Genomic DNA, 20,655 nt, shown 5'->3' with positions numbered 1-20,655 from the left:
TTGTGTTGGGGGGTGGGGTTAGAGATCTTTAGGATGTTCCAAGTATAAGATCAAGTCATAATTTTATTTCTTCCTTTCCAATTTGAATGGCTTTTACCTCTTTTCCTTGCCTAATTGCCTTGGCTGGGACTTCCAGTACTTCTAGGACTTCTAGTTCTAGTACTTCTAATATTAGGTTTGGACTTCTAGTACTAGAAGTGGTGAAAGTACATATCCTTGTCATGTTTCTGATTTTAGGGGAAAAGCTTTCAGTCTTTCTCCATAGATATGATGTTAGCTGTGGGCTTTTCATATTTTGCCTTTTTGTGTTGAGGTCGTTTCTTTCTATTTCTAGTTTGTTTGGTGTGTTTATTATGAAATAATTTTGAATTTTGTAACATGATTATTTGTGCATCCATTTATGATCATGCTGGGTGGGGTGGCTCATGCCTATAATCCCAGCACTTTGGGAGACTGAGGTGGGAGGATCACTTGAGGCCAGAAGTTGAAGACCAGCCTGAGCAACATAGTTAAAAAAAAAAAAAAAAAAAGATCAAAAGGCTTTTTCCCTTCATCCTGTTAATGTTGGTGTATAACATTGATTTTCATATGTTGAACGACCTTTGCTTCTTAGGAATAAATTGCACTTTGTCATAGTGTATTATCCTTTTAATATGCTGCTGCATTTGGTTTGGCAGTATTTTGTTGAGGAATTGTGCATCGACGTTCGTAAGAAATATTGGTTGGTAGCTTTCTTATGGTGTCTTTGTATGGTTTTGGTATTAGGATAATGCTGGCCTCATATAATGACGTTGGAAATGTTTCCTCTTTGTTAATTTTTTTGGTGTTTATTGTTTAAATGTTTGGTAGAATGCTCCAGTGAAGCCATGAAGTCTGGGAATTTTTTTTTTTTTTTGCCAGGAGAGTTTATATTATTGATTCAGTCTCCTTACTAGATATGGGTTAATTCAGATTTTGTTTCTTCATGATGCAGTCTTGGTAGGTTTTGTGTTTTTGGACTTTGTTAATTTCATTTAGGTCATCCAATATTTGGGTACCCAGTTTTTCATAGAACTCTCTTATTTATATGTGTGTGCATATATGCATATATATATGTGCATGTGTATATGTATACACACATATATATACACATACATACATACATACACACATATACACATACACAACACACACACACACACATGTATATAGAGATATAATTTTTTTTTTTTGAGACAAGGTCTTGCTCTGTTGCCCAGGCTGGAGTGCAGTGGCACAAACGTGGCTCACTGCACCCTTGACCTCTTAGACTAAGACGATCCTCCCATCTCAGCCGCTAGAGTAGTTGCAACTATAGGTGCATGCCACCATGCCTGGCTAATTTTTTGTATTTTTGTAGAGACAGGGTTTCACCATGTTGCCCGGGCTGGTCTCAAACTCTTGTATTCAAGGGATTTACCCACACTGGTTTCCCAAACTGCTGGGATTACAGGCATGAGCCACTGTACCTGGCCTATAATACTTTTTATTTTTGAAGAATCAGTAGTAATGTCCCCACTTTGATTTCTGATTATAGTAATTTGTCTTTTTTTTTCTTAATCTAGCTAAAGATCTTAAATTTTGTTAATGTTTTCCATGAACTTGTGGTTTTATTTGTTTTTCTTTTCTTTTTTTTTTTGGTATTATCTATTTTATTTATCTCCACTCTGATCTTTATTTCCTTTGTTCTGCTAGCTTTGGGTTTAATTCTTCTTTTACTAGTTCCTTAAGTTTTAAGGCTAGGTTGTTGTTTGAAATCTTTTTTTTCTTTTTAAATGTGTTTATAGCTCTAAAATTTTTTCTTTCATAAGGCTTTTGATGCACTTTGTAAGTTTTGGTGTATTAATTTTTATTCACATCTAAGCGTTTTCTAATTTCCTTTGTGATTTCTTTCTGTATTTTAGTTTTGACAATTTGTGCATTTTTCAGTTTTCTTCTACCATTGATTTCTAACTCCATCCTGTTACAGTTGGAGAAGATACATTGTACAATACCTATCTTTTACATCTATTGAGATTTGATTTGTGCTCACATACAAATGGGACATTTTGGAAAAATATGTCAAGTGAACTTGAGAAGAATGTGAATTCTATTGTTGAATAGAGTGTTCTGTTTATATCTTTTAGATCTACTTGGTTTATTGCGTTGTTCTTTTTTCATTTTCTTTTGTGTATATTGTCTTGCTTTTTTTTTGTGGTTATGATGGGGATTACATTTAACATTCTAAAATTATAACATTCTAATTTGAATTTAGACCAGCTTAACTTCAATAACAAATAAAAATTCTGTTCTTATACAGCTCTATCTCAACCCTCTTTTACAAAATTGTATCTTTTCCCATTGTTTGTCCCAAAACAGACTGATATTGTTTTAATACTTTAGTTTCTAAAATCATGTAGAAAATAAGCTAGACATGGTGGCTCACACCTGTAATTATAACACTTTGGGAGGCTGAGGTGGGCAAATCACCTGAGCTCAGGAGTTTGAGACCAGTCTGGCCAACATGGTGAAACCCTGTCTCTACTAAAAATACAAAAAGTTAGCCAGCCGTTGTGGTGCGTGCCTGTAATCCCAGCTACTTGGGAGGCCGAGGCAAGAGAATCGCTTGAACCTGGGAGGCAGAGGTTGTAGTGAGCCCAGATTGTGCCACTGCACACTAGCTTGGCGACAGAGGGAGACTCTGTCTCAAAAAATAAATAAATAAATAAATAAAATCATGTGGAAAACAAAAAGCATAGTTAGAAACCAAAATTACAATAAGACTATCTTTTACAGTTGTCCATGTATTTATCTTTATCAGAGATCATTGTTTATTTACAGCTTTGAGTTCTGTCTAAGGTTCTTTCATTTTAACTGGAAGGATTTCCTTTAGCATTTATTGCAGGGTAGGTCCAGTAGAAAAGAACTATCTCAGTTTTTGTTTATCTGAGAGTATTTCAATTTGCCCCTCATTTTTGAAGGACCGTTTGGCCACAGCCAGGTTTCTTGGTTGATGCTTTTGTTGTTTCAGCACTTTGAATATATCAACCCACTGTTTCTGGCTTCCAAAGTTTCTGATGAGAAATCTGCTTATAATTTTATTGAGGATCCCTAGTAGGTGATAATCTGCTTTTCAAGATGCTCTCTTTGTCTTTGGTCTTTGACAATTTGATTGTAATGTGCCTTGGTATGGCTCTCCCAGTTTTCCTACTTGGAGTTCCTTGAGCTTCTTGGGTGTTTATGTCTTGGGTGTTCATATCTTTCATCAAAGTTGGCAAGTTTTCAGTTACTATTTCTTCAAGTTAACCATCTTCTCCTTCTCTCTTTCTTTTCCTTCTGGGATTGTACAGTGTGTGTATTTGCAAATCTATGCAAGGGCCCCATGAGACCAAAAGTTTCTTAGAGATAGTTTTCTTTCCCCGCCTCTTTTGAATACTTTATTTCTTTTTCTTTGCCTTCTCCCTGTTTTCTCCCCCAATCTTTTCTTAGTCTCATGCTCTGCTATAATCTGGGACAATATTGACTGCATGCATTTGCTTTTGAGATAGAGGGAGTAATGGACTTAGTTATGGATTAGCTTTACTCTAAGAGAATTAGCCCTTTAAATTCCCAGTTTATTGTGGGGAGTGTCTCCTATAAAACTGTCTACTCTTAATAGGCTCTGGGCTTGATGTATCCCTCTCCTTGATGCCATTTAGTCAAATGCAAGTGTGCTAGTGTTGGCAAATGTTCACAGTGCAATAATCCACAGTTTACCCAAGAATTTAGCTTAGTACTTGTAAAGTTTTGAGTGCTTTTAAGGTGATATTTTAAATATTTTACCCAACATTTTTAGGAATATTCCATGGATAATTACTCTGCATAACTTAGTCTGCCATTATCAGAAAACTTTACTCAGTAACTTTGTCAGTGTTATGTTCCAGTTTGTAATTTCTCTTGTCAGCTGGATCTAATTGGCTGTTAAAATTTATATATCAAGTTTTAAAATTTTGATTATTTTATTTATTGATGGATTGAAGCTCTATTTATTCTTCAATTCAGCCTGGTCAGTTTATCATCTTGCTGCTTAATCCTATTTTTGATATATTTCTTTTATTTCTCTGAGCATAAACATATGTTATATTCTTATCTGATTATTCCAGTATCTGAGATTTTTGTGGTTCAGATTATGCTTTCTGATATTTGGCTGGCTTTTATTCTTGGTAGTTTATCTCTTATTTGTTTTGTGAATTTTTCTTTTAAAACTATGAGCACATGTTGATTGAAACATAGGGTTCTTTGAGGTCTGGATAAGTTAAGGCCAGTTTGTTTTTCTAGGGAGTATTTGCATTTGTGTTTGGAGGCCCTTTGAAGCACTGGTACACTGAGATCACTTTTTTACCCTGGGGTCTCACAGGTAATAAGAATTCTACTCGAAGCCTATCTAAATGCCCTCATTAGTCATGAAATTTCTAGGGAGATGTTTCCTCTTTATATCTAGAACCAAAGCTGAGACTTGCAAGTTTTCTGGTTTAAAAAATGTTTTATTTACTTTTTCTTATGTTTTGGTGCCTGGTGACTTTTTTTCTCATTCTGCTATTCACTGGGCATATCAACCTTTGAGACTCTCTCCTTTCTTTGTGGATAATCTCCAGTGTGTTTTCTCGTACTGCGTTGTGCCCAAGTTTCGTCTCTTACCTCCTATGCGCAGAGACCTTTAAAACCACAGTTGGAGGAGGCGTGCATCAACAGATGCTGAGAGGGTAGTGTCTACCCTCAGGACTCCTTTGTTTCTCTGGGTTTGACCTTTTTCTTAATTTTAAAAACTTAGTTTATTTCTCTTATTTTCCTACTATCCCTGTATACCTTGAAAATACTTTTTAAACCCTTAATTTAACATTCTTAAGGATTTTCTTCCGGGAAGGCTCTTCAGCTATCTTATTTGACTCATTGCCCTAGTATTTCTTAAATGTTATATTTAATGTTTTTTATTTTATTTTATTTTATAGGATTCAGTTTAGCTGCATTTAAAAGAAACAAGAGGAAACTAGAGCTGGCAGAAAGGGTGGAAACAGATTTTATTCAACTAAAGAAAAGAAGACAATCAAGTGAAAAGGTCAGGAGATGTTTGAAATATTCAAATTAATGTATCATAATGATGTATCTTCTGCATTTAGATACAAGCTTTAGGACAGTACTATTCAGTAGAAATAGAGTGTGTGCCACGTATATACTTTAAAGTTTTTCAGTAGCTACATTTAAAAAAAAATATGTTCATAATATTAGGCTCATAAAAGAGAAAAAGAAAGTAGAAAAAAACAAGGGAAATTAGTTTCAATAATATATTTAAACCAGTGAATCTCAAATATAACTTTGAAATATGATCAGGGAAAACTTATGAATGAGCTATTTTACGTGATCTTTTTTAGTATTAAGTCTTCATAACCAGTTTAAATTTTCCACATCTCAATTATAACACTACATTTTTATTAGAAATATTTGATCTGTATTTATATTTCATAAAAATTTACTGTGAAATAGTAAATTTACATTCCAAGTTATTACAGGTATGCTTAAATCTTTCTAATAGTTTAATATATTATAAATTAATTAAAATTTTATAAAATTAAAAATTCAGCTTTCCATTTGTCCTTGCCTCGTTTTAATTTCTGAATAGCTGCATTTGGCTCGTGGCTACTGTTTTGGTTCTTACAGCTCTATATAGTGATTCTTAACATGACTGTTTAGGGAGTAGAGTATAAGAAAATATACATATTGTATTCAGATGTTTTTAGGGATAGAAAGAAGTTGAAAACTACAGCATTCTTGCCTGTGGCTTAGGGGTTCCTTAACACACAACTCATGATGGGTGTCCCAGGTCACATAGTCATTTGATGTACCTTAGCATTCATCAATATTCCTTATTGTTTAGTTCTTCTGTAATGGCTTACATACTGTTTTGTCCTTTGTGTCATACTTTTATATGGTTTGCTTATGTATAAATGCATAATTCATCATCTTTTGTAGTGATAGATATTTTCTTGCTGTGTTGCCACAAGACACTCAGTTTGGTGCAAACCTTTTTAATTTTCTGCCTGCGAAGAGTAAGAATTTACAAGGCAGATGAACAAATTAATAAGTAGATCTTGATATGATGGTGAATAGTCTATTTCTTGGGTTTCTACATCGGATGTGATGTGCGAGTGAATGAATTTAGGACTTTTTTGCCTTTTTAAAAATTCATGATAGGCTGGGTCCAGTAGCTCATGCCTGCAATCCCAGTACTTTAGGAGGCTGAGGTGGGTGGATTACTAGAGCCCAGGAGTTGAGACCATCATGGGCAACAAGGAAAACCCCATCTGTACAAAAATTTAGCTGGATGTGCATGTCTGTACTCCCAGCTACTCAGGAGGTGAGGTGGGAGAATCACCTGAGTCTGGGGAGTCAAGGCTGCAGTGAGCCATGATCGTGTTACCGTGCTCTAGCCTGGGTGATGGAGTAAGACCCTGTCTCCAAAAAAAAAAAATTGTAATAAAATTTGCATAGTGTAAATGATTTAATCGGTTTTATAAACGTATATGCCCATGTAAACCATACACCTATCAAGTTATAGAATATTTCCAGTCCTTTTGTGCTTGTTTCCAGTTAGTCTCCAACTTGTAGGCAGCCACTGTTCTGATTTTTATTACAATAAATGCTTTTTCTTGCTCTGAACGTTATATAAATGGAATCATTCAGAATGTACTCTTTTCTGTTTGGCTTGTTTCACAAAAAACATTTATTAGACTTTGTATTACTGATTTATTCTTTTTTATTACTGAGTAATATTTCCTAATATAAATGCACATTAATTTGTTTATCTGTTTTCCTGTTGATGAACATTTGATTTTTTTTTCCAGTTTTTTACTATTACGAATGAAGCTGCTGTGAAATTCTCATACTGTTCTTTTTGTGGAGATCAGGTTAGGATTTTTATGTATAGAAATTTCACTGCATCTCATAGAGAATATTTTCAGCTGGAATTTTTCAAGTAGTTCATTTTTCCATTCAGGAAATGGTACTGAACTGGATAGTAAGAAAATAATGGTGAACAAGATGGAGGAAGCTCATGTTCTAATGAGACCTTACCTTTTAGCAGAAGGAGACATATTAGCATATAAATAGGATGATCAATGGAGACGCTTATGAGGAGATAACATTTGAGGTGACATCTGAAAAATGAGTAGCTTTTATGAAGAGTCAGTGGAAGAGTGTTCCAGGCAGAATGAGCTGCATGTGCAGAGGCCCTGTGGGAGTTTTAGCATATTAGAGGAATGGAGAGGAGAGTCAGTGTGCCCAAAGCAGTGAGCAAAGGGAGAATGGTATGGGATGAAGCTGGGGAAGTAGGTATGGGCTAGCTCCTTTAGGACCTGGTAGATCATGGCAAGGAGTTTGAATTTTATTCAAGAATAGTGGCTAGCTTTGAAGAGTTTAAAGTAGGGAAACAGTGCTGTCTCATTCCCATTTTGCAAAGTTCTTCCTGGGCTACTATGTGAAGAATCAGTCCAGGGGAGAGGTAAGAATAGAAGTTGGGAGACTAGTTACAAAGTCATTACAGTTTGGAGATTATGGCACGTTGGACTGTAGGTGATAGGGATGGAGATAACGATAAGTGAATATATCCAGAAAATATTTTGAAGGTTTCTAGAAATACAATATTGATGCCTTAGTTATTGGTAAGAGAGAGGAATTAAGGGTTTTAGCTGAGCAGAGGATTTAAGGATTTTAGCTTAGCAGTTGGATATTTGCCATTTACTAAAAGAGTAGAGCTGGGGAAATACGGCTTTCTGGTGGTAGAAGTAGGCAGTGGAAATCAGTAACTTTTTTAACCCATCTCCAACTTAATGGGCTCAGATTGACCAATGCTTTCCGTTTTCACCATAAAACCTATTACTTGATGCCAATAGCACCTTAAATATCCAGAGCTAATACATTTTGGTGTATCATCCGCCTCTGTTCCTTTCATTTGAATTATATGCCACCAAGATCCTCATTCTGCTTGCTGTTTTAATCGTTGTTATTACATAATTCATTGTCTCACGTAAACTGATGAGTAGTGAGTTTAAAAAGAGAGTTTGTTGGAAAACTAAGAGAATTGTCTGAAAACTAACTTGGAAAAGCAGAGTTGTTTTATGAAAAATTGCTGTAGAATTAAATATGGGCATGCCTGTTATAAAAGATTGAGAACAATAATAAAAATATAGAAGCATTCTGTACTTAGAATGCTTTGTTGGTGTCTTTATGTTCTTGTTCTATTTAAAATAAAATGACACTTGAAATCATGGGACAATTCATTGTGTTATAGTTTATGCAAGAAAGATGATATGGAGTATTTATTTGTGGACCCACATTCAAAGAAAAGGCTTTGGTCCTCTATGAAGAGATTGACAAATAGAATGACCCTTTGTCTTTTAAATAAAAAGAATATGTGTAAGATATACATCTTTTTCTTCTTTTGAATGAGTCTGTGCTTCAGACTGAGAATTTTCAACTTTTAAAAATTTTAACTTTTAAACTTTTAAAAAAACCAAACTTTTATCATACTGGATAAGGGGATTTCTGATAAGCTTCCTGTGGCAGGCAGAAACATTAACTCTGGAGTTGGTTATCTGAGCACCTCCATGCACATGGGTGGAAGCTCCTGTTTTATGGGCAGGTTGGGAGAGAGATACCCATTTGGAAATCATTGGCATCAAAAGGAATGTCAACCAGTGTCACTAGGTGAGATCACTAAAGAGTGAGAATAGACAGTGGTCTGAAAACTGAACCTTGGGCCAGTTTAATATGTCAAGGCTGGGAGGAGGAGGAACCATCAAAGGAGAAAGAAGGAGCAGCCAACGAGGCAGAGGCACAACCAGGAAGAATGTCTAGGAAGCCAAGAGAGAAACATTTCGAAGAAAGTCATCACCTGGTCAAATGCTGCTGAGAAGACAGCTAAGAGCACAGATGACTGGACATTGGATTTGGCACCTGGAGACCGTTAATCGGGATAGGGACAGTTTCTGTGACATAGTTGATTATAGACTGGTATGGAATGGGATGATTATGGAGAACAAGGATGGAAATAACTATTGACAATTTTTGCCGTGGAGTGATAAGAGAGAGATATGTGGGGTAAAAGATTCTACCATTGCCAGTTAATTTTGTGAATTAACTGTCAGTTGGTTAGTTCTGTGAATCCAGTGAGTAATTTAACATTTGAAGCCTCAGTTTTTTGTTTCTAAATGAAAATAGTGATATCCTGTTCCCTTAACAGGACTGTTATAAGGGACAGAAGTGATAATAGATGTTCAAGTGCTTTGTGATTATCATTGAGTGAGTCATAGACACCATAGTTTTTCCCATTGAGACTTTCATCTTTAAAGTCACTCAGCAAGAAACCTGCACCTGCGTTGGTTACCCTGGGTAGAATCTTGTAGTAGAAAAAGGGAGGATGGTGAGAGAGGTAAGTTATGGGGAGAGATGTAAGTTGTGGTGAGTGGAGAGACTGGAAGTTTATTAATATTTTAGGGATATGACAGGAAGGGACAAATCACTGTTTTCTAAATTGACTTATGTTCATTTATTTCTCCCTGTCCTGTGTGTGTAGTTTTAGTGTAATATTGGTTAGCAAGCATGTGGACTAAGGCTCACTACTATAGTTTGTTGTGGCTACATAAAAGCAGCTATGAGTTGGATATATAAATATAATAAAGGCTACATAAAAGCCGCTATGAGTTGGATATATAAATATAATAAAAGGAGTAGAGTATTTGGTAATGTTCCTAATGTTTACATTCTTGATACTCATTTTTGAAGGAGATTAACACTGAAGGAGATACATTTCTTCTCTTTTTTTTTTTTTGAGATGGAGTCTTGCTCTTGTTGTTTAGGCTGTAGTACAATGGCGCGCTCTCGGCTCACTGCAACCTCTGCCTACTGCAACCTCTGCCTCCCAGGTTCATGCCATTCTCCTGCTTCAGCCTTCCTGAGTAGCTGGGATTATAGGCATGCACCACCCCGCCTGAGTAATTTTGTATTTTTAGTAGAGACGGGGTTTCTCTATGTTGGTTGGTCAGGCTGGTCTCAAACTTCTGACCTCAGGTGATCCACCCACCTCAGCCTCCCAGAGTGCTGGGATTACAAGCATGAGCCACTGCGCCCGGCCAGAGATACACTTTTTTTTTTTTTTTTTTTTTTTTTTTTTTTTTGAGACGGAGTCTCGCTCTGTCGCCCAGGCTGGAGTGCAGTGGCGCGATCTCGGCTCACTGCAAGCTCCGCCTCCCGAGTTCACGCCATTCTCCTGCCTCAGCCTCCTGAGTAGCTGGGACTATAGGCGCCCACAACCGCGCCTGGCTAATTTTTTGTATTTTTAGTAGAGACGGGGTTTCACCGTGGTCTCGATCTCCTGACCTTGTGATCCGCCCGCCTCGGCCTCCCAAAGTGCTGGGATTACAGGCGTGAGCCACCGCGCCCGGCTCAGAGATACACTTCTTTTTTTTTTTTTTAAATTATACTTTAAGTTCTAGGGTACATGTGCATAACATGCAGGTTTGTTACATATGTATACTTGTGCCATGTTGGTGTGCTGCACCCATCAACTCATCAGCACCCATCAACTCGTCATTTACATCAGGTATAATACCCAATGCAATCCCTCCCCCCTCCCCATGATAGGCCCTGTGATGTTCCCCTTCCTAAGTCCAAGTGATCTCATTGTTCAGTTCCCACCTATGAGTGAGAACATGCGGTGTTTGGTTTTCTGTTCTTGCGATAGTTTGCTGAGAATGATGGTTTCCAGCTGCATCCATGTCCCTACAAAGGACACAAACTCATCCTTTTTTATGGCTGCATACTATTCCATGGTGTATATGTGCCACATTTTCTTAATCCAGTCTGTCACTGATGGACATTTGGGTTGATTCCAAGTCTTTGATATTGTGAATAGTGCCGCAATGAACATACGTGTGCATGTGTCTTTATAGCAGCATGACTTATAATCCTTTGGGTATATACCCAGTAGTGGGATAGCTGGGTCATATGGTACTTCTAGTTCTAGATCCTTGAGGAATCGCCATACTGTTTTCCATAATGGTTGAACTAGTTTACAGTCCCACCAACAGTGTAAAAGTGTTCCTGTTTCTCCACGTCCTCTCCAGCACCTGTTGTTTCCTGACTTTTTAATGATTGCCATTCTAACTGGTGTGAGATGGTATTTCATTGTGGTTTTGATTTGCATTTCTCTGATGGCGAGTGATGATGAGCATTTTTTCATGTGTCTGTTGGCTGTATAAATGTCCTCTTTTGAGAAATGTCTGTTCATATCCTTTGCCCACTTTTTGATGGGGTTGTTTGTTTTTTTCTTGTAAATTTGTTTGAGTTCTTTGTAGGTTCTGGATATTAGCCCTTTGTCTGATGAGTAGATTGCAAAATTTTTCTCCCATTCTGTAGGTTGCCTGTTGACTCTGATGGTAGTTTCTTTTGCTGTGCAGAAGCTCTTTAGTTTAATAAGATCCCATTTGTCAATTTTGGCTTTTGTTGCCATTGCTTTTGGTGTTTTAGACATGAAGTCCTTGCCCATGCCTATGTCCTGAATGGTATTCCCTAGGTTTTCTTCTAGGGTTTTTATGGTATTAGGTCTAACATTTAAGTCTCTAATCCATCTTGAATTAATTTTCGTATACGGAGTAAGGAAAGGATCCAGTTTCAGCTTTCTACTTATGGCTAGCCAGTTTTCCCAGCACCATTTATTAAATAGGGAATCCTTTCCCCATTCTTGTTTTTCTCAGGTTTATCAAAGATCAGATGGCTGTAGCTGTGTGGTATTATTTCTGAGGACTCTGTTCTGTTCCATTGGTCTATATCTCTGTTTTGGTACCAGTACCATGCTGTTTTGGTTACTGTAGCCTTGTAGTATAGTTTGAAGTCAGGTAGGGTGGTGCCTCCAGCTTTGTTCTTTTGACTTAGGATTGTCTTGGAGATGCGGGCTCTTTTTTGGTTCCATATGAACTTTAAAGCAGTTTTTTCCAATTCTGTGAAGAAACTCATTGGTAGCTTGATGGGGATGGCATTGAATCTATAAATTACCTTGGGCAGTATGGCCATTTTCACGATATTGATTCTTCCTATCCATGAGCATGGTATGTTCTTCCATTTGTTTATGTCCTCTTTTATTTCACTGAGCAGTGGTGTGTAGTTCTCCTTGAAGAGGTCCCTTACATCCCTTGTAAGTTGGATTCCTAGGTATTTTATTCTCTTTGAAGCAATTGTGAATGGAAATTCATTCGTGACTTGGCTCTCTGTTAGTCTGTTACTGATGTATAAGAATGCTTGTGATTTTTGCACATTAATTTTGTATCCTGAGACTTTGCTGAAGTTGCTTATCAGCTTAAGGAGATTTTGGGCTGAGACAATAGGGTTTTCTAAATATACAATCATACATCAAACAGGGACAATTTGACTTCTTCTTTTCCTAACTGAATACATTTGATTTCTTTCTCTTGCCTGATTGCCCTAGCCAGAACTTCCAACACTGTGTTGAATAGGAGTGGTGAGAGAGGGCATCCCTGTCTTGTGCCGGTTTTCAAAGGGAATGTTTCCAGTTTTTGCCCATTCAGTATGATATTGGCTGTGGGTTTGTCATAAATAGCTCTCATTATTTTGAGATATGTCCCATCAATACCGAATTTATTGAGAGTTTTTAGCATGAAGGGCTGTTGAATTTTGTCAAAGGCCTTTTCTGCATCTATTGAGAGAATCATGTGGTTTTTGTCTTTGGTTCTGTTTATATGCTGGATTACGTTTATTGATTTGCATATGTTGAACCAGCCTTGCATCCCAGGGATGAAGCCCACTTGATCATGGTGGATAAACTTTTTGATGTGCTGCTGGATCCGGTTTGCCAGTATTTTATTGAGGATTTTTGCATCGATGTTCATCATGGATATTGGTCTAAAATTCTTTTTGTTGTGTCTCTGCCAGGCTTTGGTATCAGGATGATGTTGGCCTCATAAAATGAGTTATGGAGGTTTCCCTCTTTTTGTATTGATTGGAATAGTTTCAGAAGGAATGGTACCAGCTCCTCCTTGTACCTCTGGTAGAATTCAGCTGTGAATCCACCTGGTCCTGGACTTTTTTTGGTTGGTAGGCTATTAATTATTGCCTCAATTTCAGAGCCTGCTATTGGTCTATTCAGGGATTCAGCTTCTTCCTGGTTTAGTCTTGGGAGAGTGTAAGTGTCCAGGAAATTATCCATTTCTTCTAGATTTTCTAGTTTATTTGCGTAGAGGTGTTTATAGTATTCTCTGATGGTAGTTTGTATTTCTGTGGGGTTGGTGGTGATATCCCCTTTATCATTTTTTATTGCGTCTATTTGATTCTTCTCTCTTTTCTTCTTTATTAGTCTTGCTAGCGGTCTCTCAATTTTGTTGATCATTTCAAAAACCAACTCCTGGATTCACTGATTTTTTTGAAGGGTTTTTTGTGTCTCTATCTCCTTCAGTTCTGCTCTGATCTTAGTTATTTCTTGCCTTTTGCTAGCTTTTGAATGCGTTTGCTCTTGCTTCTCTAATTCTTTAAATTGTGATGTTAGAGTGTCAATTTTAGATCTTTCCAGCTTTCTCTTGTGAGCATTTAGTGCTATAAATTTCCCTCTACACACTGCTTTAAATGTGCCCCAGAGATTCTGGTATGTTGTGTCTTTTTTCTCATTAGTTTCAAAGAACATCTTTATTTCTGCCTTCATTTTGTTGTGTACGCAGTAGTCATTCAGGAGCAGGTTATTCAGTTTCCATGTAGTTGAGCGGTTTTGATTGAGTTTCTTAGTCCTGAGTTCTAGTTTGATTGCACTGTGGTCTGAGAGACAGTTTGTTATAATTTCTGTTCTTGTACATTTGCTGAGGAGTGCTTTACTTCCAATTATGTGGTCAATTTTGGAATAAGTGTGATGTGGTGCTGAGAAGAATGTATATTCTGTTGATTTAGGGTGGAGAGTTATGTAGATGTCTATTAGGTCTGCTTGCTGCAGAGATGAGTTCAATTCCTGGATATCCTTGTTACCTTTCTGTCTCGTTGATCTGTCTAATGTTGACAGTGGGGTGTTGAAGTCTCCCATTATTATTGTATGGGAGTCTAAGTCTCTTTGTAAGTCTCTAAGGACTTGCTTTATGAATCTGGGTGCTCCTGTATTGGGTGCATATATATTCAGGGTAGTTAGCTCTTCCTGTTGAATTGATCCCTTTACCATTATGTAATGGCCTTCTTTGTCTCTTTTGATCTTTGATGGTTTAAAGTCTGTTTTATCAGAGACTAGTATTGCAACCCCTGCTTTTTTTTGTTCTCCGTTTGCTTGGTAGATCTTCCTCCATCCCTTTATTTTGAGCCTACCTATGTCTCTGCATGTGAGATGGGTCTCCTGAATACAGCAGACTGATGGGTCTTGACTCTTTATCCAGATTGCCAGTCTGTGTCTTTTAATTGGAGCATTTAGTCCATTTACATTTAAGGTTAAGATTGTTATGTGTGAACTTGATCCTGTCCTTATGATATTAACTGGTTATTTTGCTCGTTAGTTGATGCAGTTTCTTCCTAGCCTCGATGGTCTTTACATTTTGGCATGTTTTTATAATGGCTGGTACCTGTTGTTCCTTTCCATGTTTAGTGCTTCCTTCAGGGTCTCTTGTAAGGCAGGCCTGGTGGTGACAAAATCTGTAAGCATTTGCTTATCTGTAAAGGATTTTATTTCTCCTTCACTTATAAAACTTAGTTTGGCTGGATATGAAATTCTGGGTTTAAAATTCTTTTCTTTAAGAATGTTGAATATTGGCCCCCACTCTCTTCTGGCTTGTAGAATTTCTGCCGAGAGATCTGCTGTTAGTCTGATGGGCTTCCCTTTGTGGGTAACCCGATCTTTCTCTCTGGCTGCCCTTAAGATTTTCCTTCATTTCAACTTTGGTGAATCTGGCAATTATGTGTCTTGGAGTTGCTCTTCTCGAGGAGTATCTTTGTGGCGTTCTCTGTATTTCCTGAATTTGAATGTTGGCCTGCCCTACTAGGTTGGGTAAGTTCTCCTGGATGATATCCTGAAGAGTGTTTCCCAACTTGGTTCCATTTTCCCCCTCACTTTCAGGCACCCCAATCAGACGTAGATTTGGTCTTTTTACATAATCCCATACTTCTTGCAGGCTTTGTTCATTTCTTTTTCTTCTTTTTTCTTTAGATTTCTCTTCTCGCTTCATTTCATTCATTTGATCCTCAATTGCTGATACTCTTTCTTCCAGTTGATCGAGGCGGTTACTGAAGCTTGTGCATTTGTCACGTATTTCTCATGTCGTGGTTTTCATCTCTGTCCGTTCGTTTATGGCCTTCTCTGCATTAATTATTCTGGTTATCAATTCTTCCACTCTTTTTTCAAGATTTTTAGTTTCTTTGCGCTGGGTACGTAATTCCTTCTTTTGCTCTTCGAAGTTTGATGGACTGAAGCCTTCTTCTCTCATCTCGTCAAAGTCATTCTCTGTGCAGCTTTGATCCGTTGCTGGCGATGAGCTGCGTTCCTTTGGAGGGGGAGATGTGCTCTTATTTTTTGAATTTCCAGCTTTTCAGCCCTGCTTCTTCCCCATCTTTATGGTTTTATCTGCCTCTGGTCTTTGATGATGGTAACGTACTGATGGGGTTTTGGTGTGTGTGTCCTTTCCGTTTGTTAGTTTTCCTTCTAACAGTCAGGACCCTCTGTAGGTCTTCAACAGCTGTAGGTCTGTTGGAGATTGCTTGAGGTCCACTCCGGACCCTGTTTGCCTGGGTGTCAGCAGCAGAGGCTGCAGAAGATAGAATACTGCTGAACAGCGAGTGTACCTGTCTGATTCTTGCTTTGGAAGCTTACTCTCAGGGGTGTACTCCACCGTGTGAGGTGTGGGTGTCGGTCTGCCCCTAGTGGGGAATGTCTCCCAGTTAGGCTACTCAGGGGTCAGGGACCCACTTGAGCAGACAGTCTGTCCGTTCTCAGATCTCAGCCGCCGTGTTGGGAGATCCACTGCTCTCTTCAAAGCTGTCAGACAGAGTGGCTTGCGTCTGCAGAGGTTTCTGCTGCTTTTGTTGTTGTTGAGCTGTGCCCTGTCCCCAAAGGTGGAGTCTACAGAGACTGGCAGGCTTCCTTGAACTGCTGTGAGCTCCACCCAGTTCGATCTTCCCAGTGGCTTTGTTTACCTACTTAAGCCTCAGGAATGGCGGGCGCCCCTCACCCCAGCCTGGCTGCTGCCTTGCCATTAGATCACAGACTGCTGTGCTAGCAATGAGGAAGGCTCCGTGGGCGTGGGACCCTCCCGGCCAGGTGTGGGATATAATCTCCTGGTGTACCCGTTTGCTTAAAGTGCAGTATTGGGGTGGGAGTTACCCGATTTTCCAGGTGTTCTGTGTCTCAGTTCCCCTGGCTAGGAAAAGGGATTCCCTTCCCCCTTGCGCTTCCCAGGTGAGGCGATGCCTCGCCCTGCTTCAGCTCTCGCTGGTCGGGCTGCAACAGCTGACCAGCACTGATTGTCCGGCACTCCCTAGTGAGATGAACCCAGTACTTCCACTGAAAATGCGAAAATCACCTGTCTTCTGTGTCGCTTGCGCTGGGAGCTGGAGACTGGAGCTGTTCCTATTCGGCCATCTTGCTCCGCCCTCCAGATACACTTCTTAAAAGAAGTATATAGTAGGTCAGTACAGACATACCTCATCTTACTGTGCTTTGCTCTCTTATGCTTTGCAGATTTTTTTTTTTTTTTTTTTTACAAATTGAAAGTTTGTGGCAATCCTGTTTTGAGCAAGTCTATTGGTGTAATTTTCCCAACACCATGTGCTCACTTCATGTCTCTGTCACAATTTGGTAATTCTTGCAGTATTTCAAACTTTTTCATTATTATATCTGTTATGATCTGTAGTCGTTGATTGTTGATGTTACTATTGCAATTGTTTTGAGGCTCCAGGAGCTGCACCAATATAAGATGGTGAACTTAGTCAATAAATGTGTGTTATCTGACTGCTCTCCCGACTGACCAGTCTCCTGTCTCTCTCCTCTCCTGAAACTTCTGTATTCTCTGAGAGACAACCGTTTTGAAATTAGGTCAGTTAGTAACCCTACAATGACCTCTAAGTGTTCATGTGGAAGGGAGAGTCACACATCTCTCACTTTAAGTCTATAATAGAAATGATTAAGCTTAGTAAGGAAGGCACGCTGAAAGCCAAGATAGGCCAAAAGCCAGGCCTCTTCTGTCAAAAAATCAGCCAATTGTGAATGTAAAGGAAAAGTTCCCAAAGGAAATTGAAAACGCTACTCCAGTGAACACGTGTGAAAAGAAAGCAAAACAGCCGTATTGCTGATAATAGAGAAATTTTTAATGGTCTGGGTGGATCACCAGTCACAACATTCCGGTAAGCCAAAGTCTAATCCAGAGCAAGGCTCTAACTCTCTTCACTTCTGTTAAGGCTGACAGATGTGAGGAAGCCGCAGAAGAAAAGTTTGAAGCTAGCAGAGGTTGGCTCATGGGGTTTAAGAAGCCATCTCCCTAACATGAAAGTGCAAGGTGAAGGAGCAGGTGCTAATGGGGAAGGTGTAGCAAGTTATCCAGAAAATCTAGCCAAGATTATTGATGAAGGTGGCTACACTAAACAACAAACAGATCATTTATGCAGGCAAAGTAGCCTTCTATTGGAAGAAGATACCTTCTAGGACTTTCAGGGGGAAGAAGTCAGTCCCTGGCTTCAAAGCTTCCAAGAACAGGCTGACTCTCTTGTTAGAGGCAAATGCAGCTGATGACTTTCAACTGAAGCCGGTGCTCATTTACCGTTCCAATAGTCCTTGGGCCCTTAAGAATTATGCTAAATCTACTCCTCTGTTCTGTAAGTGGAACAAGAAAGCCTGGATGACAGCATGTCTGTTTATAGCATAGTTTACTGAATATTTTAATTCCACTGTTTAGATGTACTGCTCAGAAGATTCCTTTTAAAATATTATTGCTCATTGACAATGCACCTTGTCACACAAGATCTCTGTTATTTTCATGCCTGCTAACACAGCCCGTGAATCAAGGGGCGATTTCGATTTTCAAGTCTTAATTGCTTAAGAAAGACATTTTTTAAGGCTAAGGCTGCCATAGATAGTGATTCCGCTGATGGTTCCGGGCAAGGTAAATTGAAAACCTTTTGGAAAGGACTCACTATTCTAGATGCCATTACGTATATTCGTGATTCATGGGAGAAAGTCAAAATATGAACATTCATAGGCATTTGGAAGAAATGGATTCCAAGCCTCATGGATGACGTTGAGGGATTCAGGACTTCAGTGGAGGAAGTCGCTGAGGATGTGGTGGAAATAGCAAGAGAACTAGAATTAGAAGTAGAGCCTGAAGATGTGGCTTGAATTGCTACAATCTCATGATAGAACTTTACAGGTAAGGAGTTGCTTCTTGTGAATACATAAAAAGAGTGATTTATTGAGATGGAATCTACTCTTGATGAAGATGCTGAATGCATTGTTGAAATGAGAAAGGATTTAGAATTTTTTTTTTTTTTTTTTTTTTAAGAGGGAGTCTCACTCTGTCGCTCAGGCTGGAGTGCGGTGGCCACGATCTTGGCTCACTGCAACCTCTGCCTCCCAGGTTCAGGCGATTTTCCTGCCTCAGCCTCCTGAGCAGCTGAGACTACAGGCACCTGCCACCACACCTGGCTAATTTTTGTATTTTTAGTAGAGATGGGGTTTCACCATGCTGGTCAGGCTGGTCTGGAACTCCTGACCTCAGGTGATCCACCCACCTTGGTCTCCCAAAGTGCTGGGATTACAGGCATGAGCCACCGTGCCCAGCTGGGATTTAGAATATTCGGTAAGCTTATTGATAAAGCAATGGTGGAGTTTGAGAGCTGAATCCAGTTTTGAAAGAAGTTTTATGGGTAAAATGCTGTCGAGTAGTATCATGTACTACAGGGAAGTCTTTGGTGAAAGGAAGGGCCATTCAATGTGATGAGCCTCATTATTAGTTTGTTTCAAGAAATTGCCACAGTCACCTCATCTTTCAGCAGCTGCTGCCCTGATTAGTCAGCAGCCATCAACATTGAGGCAAGGCCCTCCACCAGCAAAAAGATTATGAATTGCTTGCTAAAGGTTCAGATGACTGTTAACATTTTTTAGCAATAAAGTATTTTAAAGTTAAGGTATGCACATTGTTTTTTTTAAACATAATACTATTATACACTGAATAGACTACAGTGAAGTGTAAACATAACTTTTATATGTACTCAGAAACCAAAATATTTGTTTGACTGACTTTATTGTAATATTCGCTCTATTGTGGTGGTCTGGAACCAAACCTGCAATATTTCCAAGATATGCCTGTAATTTAAAGTGTGATAAATTTAGAATTTTTTTATTGCATTAATGTTTCTTGTTTTTTATTTTCTTTTTTTCTTTTCAAGTAATTGTACAAACATTATCACAGTACAAGTAGAAATACAAATTAAAGCAGGAAGAATTTATTCTGCTTGGCATTCTACCTCTATAAATTAGAGCACTCTTGTTTTCTTTAGTCTTTGACGATTTATCCTTACATTTGATTAGTTTAAGAATTATTAATCCATGGAATGCTTTTGGCTGCAAACGATGGAAAACCTGACTGTAGTTTAAGAAATGCATATTTGTCCCCTTGCTCTCTGGCCCTTAGCCACATAGTAATACGTTTGGAGGTGGTTAGTTGCTGGCATTAGTTTAGGTTTCTGACGATGCTAGGGCCAACATATCTGGTATTCTCTTGGGCCTTTTTCTTATACCTTTTGCCTCATGGATGTGATATGGCTTCTGAAATTTTAGATGTCACATCTGCATTCAAGGTGAGAGTAAGGTGGGATGGCAAAGGGAGTAGTGCCAGATGTATGTTCCTTTTTTATCTGGGATACAAAATTTTTCTGGAATCTCCCTCAATAAACTTCTCCTTAGTTGAGAAGGGGGCAGAATTCAGTCACTTGGCTCAAAGGAGCCTAGGAAATTGAGTGAGTTGTCATAATTACCATCTCATAGTTCATGGCTTGAGGATAGACACATTGTCTTCCCAAACAAAATAGCAGTTTTATTACCAATGGTAGTGGGTATTTGGTAGGTAATTTATAGTATATAGCATTAATGGAGGTAGGTTTTTATAATCTCCTTCCCCACAATTAACATATCCCTTGTTACTACAAAGTAATATTGAGCTAAATAGCTAGTCTATACATAAATTGAATAAAAGAATATTTTATCTCTACTTTTAGGATACATAGATTTTAAGATAAAATATTTTAAAGTGAGGAACATAAATTCTTAGTTATTATCCATTCTTGGTAATTGGCATCTTTGTTTCATCCTTGCTTGTTTTTTTGTTATTTAGAGGGAAGACACGATGGAGAAGGAAAAGATGACTATTTAGTGTAGTATTATATTGTGAAATAAGAATAGTAGTCCTTAAGTTCTGTTCCCCTTCACTCTCTGGGTAGACCTACCTCTTCTGGATTTTTCTTTTATCTCTTTCTTATTTTTATAGTATACAGACAGTCCATACTTTGCATGGTAGGGCTGGACCATAAAATGACCATGCAAGCTGAATCATGCAGAGTGGTCTTAATGGCGTAAATTTAGCTTGTTCCAAGACCTTTAAATATTAT

The 20,655-nt window shown here is 38.4% G+C and overlaps 1 protein-coding gene across 19 annotated transcripts in view; it reads left to right on the top strand.

Annotated features, from left to right (window-relative positions):
• LOC105481498 (taspase 1) overlaps window positions 1–20,655 on the top strand; it is a 441,844-nt gene that overhangs the window by 78,284 nt on the left and 342,905 nt on the right. For 17 of the 19 annotated variants that reach the window (XR_986975.3, XR_986974.3, XR_011613532.1 and 14 more), the window contains 2 exons: window positions 4,986–5,092; window positions 6,876–6,938. Coding sequence is in view for 14 of the 19 variants with exons in the window: in XM_071079677.1 (XP_070935778.1) it covers window positions 4,986–5,092; window positions 6,876–6,938 (170 nt within the window). In the remaining 5 variants the exon portion in view is untranslated. The remainder of the gene's footprint in view (window positions 1–4,985; window positions 5,093–6,875; window positions 6,939–20,655) is intronic. The other 2 variants (XM_071079680.1, XM_011741116.2) reach the window with 1 other exon arrangement.

The sequence above is a fragment of the Macaca nemestrina genome, chromosome 15, assembly GCF_043159975.1.
Source record: "Macaca nemestrina isolate mMacNem1 chromosome 15, mMacNem.hap1, whole genome shotgun sequence".
NCBI lineage: Eukaryota > Metazoa > Chordata > Mammalia > Primates > Cercopithecidae > Macaca > Macaca nemestrina.
The sequence above is the reverse complement of the archived record's forward strand: the minus strand, read 5'-3'. Positions and strand labels throughout refer to the sequence as shown.